Genomic DNA, 9,827 nt, shown 5'->3' on the forward strand with positions numbered 1-9,827 from the left:
CCGTTTAAAAGATTTTTTTCAAATTACCCTTGGAAACTCCCACTATCTAATAATTATCAGAAAAAAAGGAGAGAGGAAAAGGAAACGGAGGGGGGAGAAGAAAAAAAATAAAAAAGCCCACCAGAGGCAGGCAAGGTCTGCTTTGTCAGGGAGAAGGAAATAAAGAGAAATCAGCCCAGCTTCAAAGGGCGCATTTCCATAATTGCCCTGTAACTTTGGCAAAATGAATCTGAGCGGCTGAGAAGAGCACAGTCTCTCAGATGAGCGCACTCCAAAGGCCCTGAGGGCTGTGGGCCCACTTGTTAGCCGCCCAGAGCAGTGAGAGAATGCAGGACAAAAGCCGTGAAATCACAGCCTTCTCGTCCTAGAGGGCCAGCCCCAGAGTAAGACCTTACCCTGTCTGCCTCCATCAGGCTCCAGCTCCCTGTCATGGGGTGCATGCACACACACACACACACACACACACACACACACACACACACACACACACGCTCCGGGTTAAATAAACAAGTCAATAAACAAATGCATTTATGTGCATGGAAGGACTGGCAACAGTTTAGAGGTGGCAATAATTAGGCGGCAGGAGGTAAGCTTTCAGCTGTGACCATATTCCTGTAACCTGCTCCTGATATAAATATCCAGGGGAAAAGGCTCAAACTTTACAGGCACATGTCCTCTTTAGGGTTGACTCTGGCGCTCTGGCCCAAGACGATGCCACCTCTAGTGGCTCCTCAGGCACCAGGCTGAGCTGAAAATCTGATCTTTATTTTTCCCAGGCTGGCATAGTTTCCTGTTTGCCTCCCTCACTCCTGCTTCCCCATTCCAGGGCTAAAAAGTTTTTTTAAAGAACAAAAACACTCCACTTAGCGCCCTGTGTTACTGTTTGCCTCTGCAAAGCTGTGGTTTCTAGGAGAAAATACCTTCCGTGATTGCCCCCAGACACCTCTCCCCTCTCTCAACTACATGTTTCTCAAGCTTGGCACTGTTGACATTTTGGACTGGATAATTCTCCGTTGCAGGGAGCCCGACTTTGCCTTATAGGACCTTCCCTGGTTTCCATCCATGAGATGCTAGCAGCACCCCTACCCAATCATGACGACTGAAAGTGTCTCCAGACATTGCCATCTGTCCCGGAAGTGGAGGGATCACCTGGCTGATGACTGCTCTTAGGAGCTCTTCTGGGTCTCTCGCCCTGAGTACTCATGCTTTCCAGCTTCAGGAAGAGATGCCTTGTGGGGTTTTCCATCCAGACCATCAGGATGGCCTTGAGAGGGGCTGGAGCTTCTGTTCAAAGGGGAACAGCAGCAACATTAAAGCTGAGTTGGTGACACAATAGATGGATATTTTTTAATGTGGTCAAGCAGGCTGACTAGACCAGGTGACAGTGACCAATTAGGATCCAGGGGTGGTTTCTAGAGAGGTTACGGGGACTTTTCCTCCCTGTCATTGTCTTGAGAACTCACATTTCTTTCATTTGCACCTAATCCTAGCCAATGTTGGATTTGTAAGAAATTCTGAACAAATTCATCTAATCTGATCTCTTCCAAGTGGCAGTTGATGAAAGCCTGGGATCTTGAGAGAGTATGAAGCTTGCCCCCACTCAAGTTGCAAGTGCTTCTAACCACAGATGCAATTTTTACACACCTGCAATTGCTCATTTTCATTTGATAGAGGTAGAAGGGACATACAACCAGAAACTGCAGGATGCAGAGGACATTTCTAGAAGGATATAAATAATTAGGCCCAAAGTGAGATCCTGACAGAAACTCCCAATGAACCAGTGAAGGCCTCTGACATCCAATTCCTTCCCAAGCATTCAGTCCCTTTCTCTAATCTTCCAGAACCCAGGCCTAAGACAGAGGACCCACTGGCTCTGCCTGGCCACCAGGTGCCCAGAGGACAGCAGCCCAGGAGGTGGTCCCTCCCTCTCCTCACTCCTCCTCTGGAGCAGGTGAGTGGCTGGAGCAACCGTTCCTCTCCCCAAAGCCCCCTGGCCCTGCCATGGTGCCTTCTGACTAGAGACCCTGCTTCCTCCTTGCTGCATTCTATCCCAAAATAAATTCAACTGGAAACCATGAACCTGCTGGTCCCAGAGGTGGGCCATCACTTAGTGAGATAATTTTATTCTCCTCTGGCTCCCTGGCCCGGCGAAGCACCCCCACCTCCAGCTCCATGCAGATAATGAGAGAAGCAGTGACATCTACTCCTTCCTCTGACCTAATTGATTATCCCCACACACCTCCCAGTGCTTTGCATAACCAGCCCCGACAGCAGGAACTCCTTCCAGGCGGAGTGATTGACATATTTTATTTCTAATTGAAGCTTAATCAGGACCCAGGATGAGATTCCCAAATATTTTCTCTCTCTCTCTCATTCTCTGGCTTTCTGTTTTTCTCTCCCACTCTTCCCTAGTTTCCTTTTTAAATCATAGGGCCAGATGATAAAGGACAGAGGCAGTTTCTAGGATCCCTGAATGGAGAGTGATGAGGTGGGAAACTCAGGGAGGAGGTCCTGAGAGGAGGCTGGGGAATCTGTTTCCTGGTGAAATGAAAGTGGTGCAGAGAAATGGCCTCCTCTTCCCCCTAATTGCTGAAAAGCCTGTGGGGTTCCTTTCTGTGTTGATCAATTATCTTATTGGGGTCACCTTGGGACCATTGGGGCTTCCCTCGTGGCTCAGATGGTAAAGAATCTGCCCATCTGTGAGAGACCTGGGTTCAATCCCTGGGCAGGGAAGATGCCCTGGAGGAGGAAATGGCAACCCACTCCAGTATTCTTGCTGGGAGAATCCCCTGGGCAGAGGAGCCTGGTAGGTTACAGTCCATGGGGTGGCGAAGAGTCAGACACGACTGAATGCCTAAACAATAACACTTGGGGCCATCTGAAGTGGCCATGTATTCTATGCGATAGGCAAAATACACACATACGGGGTCTCTCCCAGGTCTACCTCAACTCTCCTCTGGTATCACATATCCTGCCCTCTCAGTGGGGGTGTGATTGGCCTCCTCCAAGGACCAACATCCCCAGAATAGGATGGGTTGACATGCTGACCAAACCGACAGGCACCAGACCAGACCTCTCCAAGCTGAGGCTGGCCTCTCCATGCCCATCTCCCTCTGAACAGACGGATGCCGGGTTCAGTCTCTTGCTGGACGGTTGGTGTGGAAAGGTTGTCCATCCAACTTCTGCTCTCACTTGCTCTCTCTGCTGCCCTCCTACCTGGAGAGTGCCCCTTCTCCCTGAGTTCAGCTGGGTCCTCAGATGTCTGACTTTTACGGCTGATGGGAGAGGATGGGGCAGAACACTATCAGGAGTTTGAGGAGTGGGGATCGAGATTCTGGGATACAAGGAGAAGACTAGAGCTGTTTACTCCTCCTACCACGTGCCAGCACTGGACATGCTTTTGTTTCTCATGCTCACCACCACCCTCCCAGGTCACTATTCCCATTTTACAGGTGAAGAAGTAGGCTGCAGAGAAGCTCATTGTCTGCCCAGAGTTTCCCAGGATGCAGAGAGGGGGAACTCTGGTCTGTGCTCCATGAAGCCTGTGAGTTACTAGCTGAGGGGCTATCAGGCTTGTCCATGTGCAGACACTCATGTTATCCAGAGGCCTCTGCCCGGGTATAGAGCCCTGGCCTCTGAGGTTCAAGGTGCAGGCAGCTGAACTGGACTCCATGCCTGGAGGCACTATGTCCAGGTCCAGGGTTGAGCCACAGTCTATGCCTGTCACTTGGGAAGGAGCCTAAAGCTTCTCTTCTGGGTTAGAGGCTGGAGGAACAAGTCCCATCTTTGCTGGGTATATGCTTCTGTCTCGCCCGCCCACAGTGAGCCCCAAAGGCCGAAGACCGACCCTCCTTCCTGCCTGCCCTCGGGGAGCCGCCACACCAGGCTCTCCCAGCCTCCAGGCGGGTCAGCTGGGGCACAGAACTGGCGGCTGTGCCCCGCCTCGGTGGGTCCTTGCCGGACTCCCTCCGCTTCCACCGGATCTCTAGGATGTACAGTATGACGCAGAGCCCTGTTTCATGACTTCGAGTGTGCAGGCTCCCCCCAAACTTCCCGGGGACCCGCAGAGACTGACACATGCCCCACTGTGCGGGGGCAAACACAGGGTGTCTGGCCGCTCTTTACATTTACCAACTCCACGTGGGAAGGGAGATGCAAAAAGGATACTCCCACTTTGTATCCCAAGGCGACAATCTTCCAGAATCTCTACAACTTAAGTCACAGTTGGGCAGGGCTGGCTGACTTCAAGGGAGAAAAGAAGGCGCGGAAGGGATGAGATGCGCGGCCTGGCTGGAGAGGCCGCCGAGGCAAGCGCCGAGAGGCCCTTTTGTCCTGTAGAGGGAGCTCCAGCCCCAAATTTCCCGGCTCCCTCCCCCGGCCCGCCCACCCCTGTCCGGCCTGGAGCCGGACTCCGGGTTGGACCCTTGCATCGGCCCGAACCGCAGCTCCCCCGCCTTCCCCGCGCAGGGACCTCAGAAGGCTGCCCTTCCAGGGCACTTTGGGAAAACCCACTGGGGTGCCAAGACGCACAAATGCCGCGCGGAACCGACCCCTCAACTCATAATGCGGGCTGGGCAGTGTCAACAAGGGGAAGGATGTGCACCCCTGGATTTCCTGCTCCTCCATACACCCCCACTCACTGCCACCCCACATCCATATAACTGTAAGGAGGTGTCTGGGGGTCCGTGTGGTTGGCAGGGGGTCTGAAGCGGAGCTTGCAGAGTCCCTTATACAAGACTGAGAAAGCCTCAGTTGTGTCTATGGAAGGATGGGGGGCAGGCTTCCAGATCCTTCTTGTGAGTCTTTTTGCTGTGTCATCAGACAAGGCCCCAAGGCCCCGCGGTTGCTTCAGTGGAACTGGGAGCTGGGCCCAGTTTCCCGGCTCCTGGAGGGGAATCTTGCCCCGTTTCCCACCTGTCTCCTCTGCCCTTTCTCTCGAGCGCCGGGGGTACTTCTCCAACTGCCTCTTCTCCAGCGGCGCCCCCAGCCCGGCCCCTTCGGCCGGCCTCTCCTCCGCTTCTGCTATCCCTGACTCGCTTCGCCTTCTTTTCTGCTGATTCCGGCGACTCTTCAAACATGGGCGTGGGGTGGAGGGTAAAACAAAACAAAAAGCACCAAGCAGACCCCTCTCGGGGCAGACAGGCGGTTTATAGTCAAAGTGGCAACAGCTCATTTATTTAGCCAAAAATAGATACTTTCTTGTACAATTTGGTTCACACATATGTACATTTTTCTGTATATACAAAAAAAAAAAAGTCAGACGCGCTTATTCTCACTGAAACTCCACCCCCCAAAACCAACCGAACAAACCAACCTCACAAACTCAGCTAATGTGGGGAACAGAAGCCACTGGGGGGAGGACTGAGGGGGGGGGATTTGTTTTATTCCTTTTTTTTTTTCTTTAGTTTTCTTTTTAGGTATTCATACACCGACATGCTTACAAGTCATAACTATACAGAGCGATTTTTTTTTTTTACAATTATTACAAGGATTTAAAAATTTCTTTTAAAAAAAGAACTAGGATGAGGAGAGAGCCGATAAGACCAGAGCGGCATCCAGGTGGTTCTGGGGCCTGCAAGAGAGAGGCGATGGTAGTAAAGAAAGAGATTTTTAGGGGAGATCGATGCACCCTAGGACTGGGAGACCCAACCCAGGGAGGAGGCCGGGGGGCAAGGAAGCAGGCAGATCTCACTGTGAAATGAGGTCCAGCTGTGGACGCTGGTCTTCCAGTTTAACTATAAGACTGGGCGGGAGGCGTCAGGACCCGAGGTCTGGGGCTTGTAGGAGGTGGGCTTCACCGGAGCCCCGGTGTCTGGACTGGGGCTGTCGGAGAGTCATCTCAGAGCCCGCGGGAAAGACGGAGGAGTGTTTCGTCCCCTTGTGAAAGCGCTTCCTAGCTGCGTTCCCCCGGGGCGGGGTGGGGTGGAGGGACCTGAAACCTAGTTTTCTCCGCATTCCTTCCTTCCCCGGCCTGCCAGTCCCAATACCCCCACCCCAGTTCGGGGGTCTCTTACCGCCTGGGCACCGGCTGGAAAGCTGTCTTGAGTAACTTTTTCTCCACTTCCAAGGCACTACAGCGATCTACGGGAAGCGGGGAGAAAAAGGAGGGCCTTTAGAGCGCTCGGCGACCCGGGCCGCGGGAGGCGGGCGCGGCGCGGTAAGCGCCCTGCGCTCGCGAGGGACCTGCCCGGGCGCGACCCCCAGACTCACCCCCTCCCTCCGAATCCTGCGCGCCGCAGTCACCTGTTCCGCCCTCGGGCTCCGCCGGCCGAGCGAAGGCAGCGGCGGCGGCGGCGGCCGGGTGGCCCGCGGCTCCGGGAAGTCCCAGCAGGTGTGGCGGGCCTGAGCCCAGCAGGGAGAGCGGGTGCGGACGTGGGCCAGGCGGCGGGCCTGGGAACGGCCGGTTGGTCCAAGCGGGGAACTTGCCCAGCGGCGCCGAGACGAGTCTGTGAGCCGCGGCGGCGGCGGCGGCCGGAGAGAGCTGCAGGGCCGAGGGCGCGACCGCTGCCCCGGGGGGAGAACCCCCCGCGCCCTGAGGCGAGCGGCGAGGGTTGTCCGGGCTTGTGGCCGTCTCGGCCAGGGACCAGATCTTGGGTTTTTGCAGGGCCGAGGCGGGCGCCGGTGCAGGAGCGCAGGGGTCCAGGCCCGCTGGGGGCGAGGGCGGAGATGGCGGAGCGGTGGCCACGGGCGGTGGCACTGGGGCCAGACTCAGGACGGGCAGCGGACGCTCCTCCAAGCCCTCGGAGCTGTCGTCCGAGTCGCTATTCTTGGAGTCTGAGATGGGTTCCAGGCCGAGGTCGCCGTCCCTGTGCGACGCCCCAGTCAGGGCCAGCTCGGGTCCCGCGACCGCGCCGTCTAAGTTCTCCAAATCGATCTCCTCGTCTTCATCGTCGTCCGCCAGGCCCTCGCCCCCGGTGTCCTCCTCCTCCCCCCCGAGCTCCTCCTCCTCCAGCTCCAGTTCGCGCTTGCCGTCTTCTTCATCCTCCTCCTCGTCTTCCTCCTCGCGCTCGCTCCCATAAGCGTTGCCCTCCTCGTCGGTGCGGCTCCGGGGCGCCCAGGTCATCTTGTTCTCCTTCTTGAGGCGCCGGCGCGCGTTGGCGAACCAGGTGGACACCTGGGTGAGGGTCATCTTGGTGATGATGGCCAGCATGATCTTCTCGCCCTTGGTGGGGTAGGGGTTCTTGCGGTGCTCGTTGAGCCAGGCCTTGAGCGTGCTGGTGCTCTCTCGGGTGGCGTTCTTGGGCCGGGACGGGTCCCCGAACTGGTACTGGCCGTAAGGGTAGAAGGCGGGGTGCGGGTGTGGAAACGCGGTGGCCGCGGCCGTATGCTGCACCCCGGGGCTGTCCTTCAGCTCATACTGCGTGCCCTGTACGCACATGGACAAGGAAGGGACGCGCGCGGAGGGAGCGAGGATGAGCCCCGGCCGTCGCCGCCTCCACCCGCCCGGCCCAGGCCGCGCCAGTCTACTGAGCGCGCACACCTCGTCCGGCGCCCCAGCTCTAACCCCCCTTCCGCGGCTCCCAGGGCACTTACCAGCTGAGGGAAGATGGGCAGCTCGGCGGCGTAGGGCAGGAAGGCGCCGTAGCCTTGGGCGGCTGCGGCTGCGGCTGCAGCCGCGGCGTAGGGCGCCCCGTACACGGACGAGAGCACGTTGGACAGGGACCCCGAGGCAGCCAGCTCCGAGGCGCCGGCTCCCGGGCCGCCCCGGGCCCCAGCGCTGCCACCGCCGGCGGCGGCCCCCGGGCGCTCGGGTGGGTAGAGCGGGCGGATGTACTGGTATCCGAGCTGGGGGAAGGACATGGTGGCCCGCGGGGCACGGACAGAGAGGGGGCCCTGCCCCCCGGGGCCGCCCAGCTCAGCGCCGCCCGCGGGCTCCGGGGCACATCGGGGGCTGGGCCCGGCTGCGGCCGCGCTGCCTTCCGCGCTGCGCTGCGCTCCGCGTTCGCCTATCGATCTGCTCCGGGGCGGCGGCGGCGGCGGCGGCGGCGGCGGCGAGGAGCCAGGTCAGGTCCGAACAGATTGGCGGAGATTCCCGGGGCTCCGGAATCTGATTGACATTTCTACGGGCCCACAAGCCCCTCCTCTCTGCGCCGCGCTCCCTCCTCTCGGCCGCCGGAGCTGCCTCTGCCCGCGCCTGGCTCCTCGCTGCCCTCCTCTCCCCGAGCAGTGTCGCGCCTTGCTTCCTTCGCCCTCCTCTAGTTTTCACTCCCCCTCCTCGCCCTTCCTCTCTCCTCCCCTTTCTGCGCTCCTCTTCCCCCCAGGATCGCTTCCGCTCCTTCGGGCTCTTTCACGCTCCTGGACTACGGAACTCTTTCTCGTCTTTCCCTTTCTCGCTGTTCCTTTCTCTCCCCTTTCTGTTCCCGTCACTCTTTCTTTTTAAAATCTATTTTCTCTGTACACACACCACACTCCCCACACTCCCATCCCCCCGGCCTCTGAGCTTTGGGTTAAGGTGGCCCAAACTTGTGGACACTCGGGGTGCCGTGCGCGGGGGGTAGGGTGGGGTGGGGGGGAGGGTGTGTGTGTGTCCGTATCTGTGTCGGTGTGTCCGTCCCCGCCCTCGCCCCCTCCCTCGCCCTTCCCCAAATCTCGGGTCTGACGTCGCGCCCTCTTATTCGACTTTTCCTCGCGTCTCCTTCGCGAGTCGCCAATCGCCTGGGCGCCCTGCAGGCGAGGCCGCCCACCCCGCAGAGAAGGCGCGCGGGGCGGGGCGGGGGCGGGAGCCCCGGCGCAGCGAGTCCCTTCCCGCCCCCTCTGGCCCGCGGCGGAAGGGGGCGCGGGAGGCGCGGGGACCGGGGTTAGCACTGGGTCAGCTCACCCCTCTCGCTCTCGCCTCTCGGTGCCTCTCCCCCTGCCCCAGCGCGTGGGATCTGGGTCAGGACCAGACAGACCCTGGTCCGGGGCAGGCGCTGGGACTTTACTCTGCCCCGGCCCGCTTTCCAGCTCGCACCTCTAGACTCTCGGCCACCCTTAGTGGCTTAGGGAGGGGGTGGAAGAGGCGTGAGGGAAGTGGGGGCGTGTGCTTTAAGGGAGTCTTCGAGGACTGTCTCACTGCCCGGGGTGGGGCGGGGAGGCGAGGTAGCCCCCTTCCCAGAGGACTAAATCCTGCAGTTAACCACGTTCACGCCACGCGGATGTCAGGGTGCAGAATCCTTCCTTAGAAATGGCGTGTGTGTTGGGGGAGGGCGGTGCTGCAGAGTGGACACCTCAGGCATCCTGGGGAACGATGTCAGGGAGACGGAGCCCGCCGGAGCCCTAAGCCGGCGTGGGATGGGGCAGGAGCAGGGAGCCGGGTGGCGGAGGCTCCAGGAACTTTCAGCGAGCGCTTGGAAAAGTTAATATGCTGGAATTTTCGGTCCGTAGAGATTCTTCGTTTCCCTCCCCCTTCTCCTGCTCCCGGGGTCTCCGCGCCAACCTGTTTTCCTTCGGCAGAGGTCCTCCCATCCGCGGGGGTGGGGATGGGAGGCAAGACTTAAGTTTTACAGTGGAGTATTTCCTAAACCAAAGCTGAAATCTTAGAATCCGCGCGCCCACCTTCACAGGTTAGGGCGTGCAGCCGAGAGGAGGATTGAAATTCCCGGTATTGCGGCGACTCCGGGCTGAACGCTTTAGGCCGCTGCGGCGACCCACGCACAGGCCAGGCCAGCAGCAGGAGCGCTCCGGGACAACCCCCGGGCGGTGCCTGTCTTGGAGTTGCCCGTCCCGGATCGGAGGCGGAAAGTGGCTGCCTTGCTCTGATAGAAGAATCTAATCCGAATTCTAGAAGAGCGGAGGGATCGGAGAGTCTTGGCCCTAGCTGTCTCTGGTCTCAGTGGCTCCAAGGAGCC

The 9,827-nt window shown here is 58.8% G+C and overlaps 1 protein-coding gene across 5 annotated transcripts; it reads right to left on the bottom strand.

Annotated features, from left to right (window-relative positions):
• Window positions 1-5,146: 5,146 nt before the first annotated feature.
• Window positions 5,147-8,171, bottom strand: IRX3 (iroquois homeobox 3). 5 transcript variants are annotated; one of them, XM_042231636.2, is made up of 5 exons: window positions 7,534-8,171; window positions 6,211-7,366; window positions 6,015-6,081; window positions 5,693-5,823; window positions 5,147-5,572 (listed from the first exon to the last, which is right to left on the bottom strand). In XM_042231636.2, exons 1-4 carry the CDS (start codon window positions 7,798-7,800, stop codon window positions 5,736-5,738), a joined length of 1,578 nt encoding a protein of 525 aa, XP_042087570.1. In that variant the 5' UTR covers window positions 7,801-8,171; the 3' UTR covers window positions 5,147-5,572; window positions 5,693-5,735. The 5 variants fall into 5 exon arrangements, with proteins under 5 accessions (XP_042087570.1, XP_027833646.1, XP_042087572.1 ...); XM_027977845.2 differs by lacking the exon at window positions 5,693-5,823 and having other exon boundaries at window positions 6,244-7,366; XM_042231638.2 differs by having other exon boundaries at window positions 5,147-5,823; window positions 6,244-7,366.
• Between the last annotated feature and the right edge of the window lie 1,656 nt (window positions 8,172-9,827).

The sequence above is a fragment of the Ovis aries genome, chromosome 14 (genome assembly GCF_016772045.2).
Source record: "Ovis aries strain OAR_USU_Benz2616 breed Rambouillet chromosome 14, ARS-UI_Ramb_v3.0, whole genome shotgun sequence".
NCBI lineage: Eukaryota > Metazoa > Chordata > Mammalia > Artiodactyla > Bovidae > Ovis > Ovis aries.

Bases quoted from the DNA above. Each gene is read 5' to 3' on its own strand.
- IRX3 (XM_042231636.2), bottom strand. From the start codon at position 7,800: ATGTCCTTCCCCCAGCTCGGATACCAGTACATCCGCCCGCTCTACCCA. The intron at 7,367-7,533 runs GTAAGTGCCCTG...ATGTGCGTACAG, and splicing joins TGCCCATCTTCCCTCAGCTG to GGCACGCAGTATGAGCTGAA. The intron at 6,082-6,210 runs GTGAGTCTGGGG...CGCTTCCCGTAG, and splicing joins GCAGGATTCGGAGGGAGGGG to ATCGCTGTAGTGCCTTGGAA.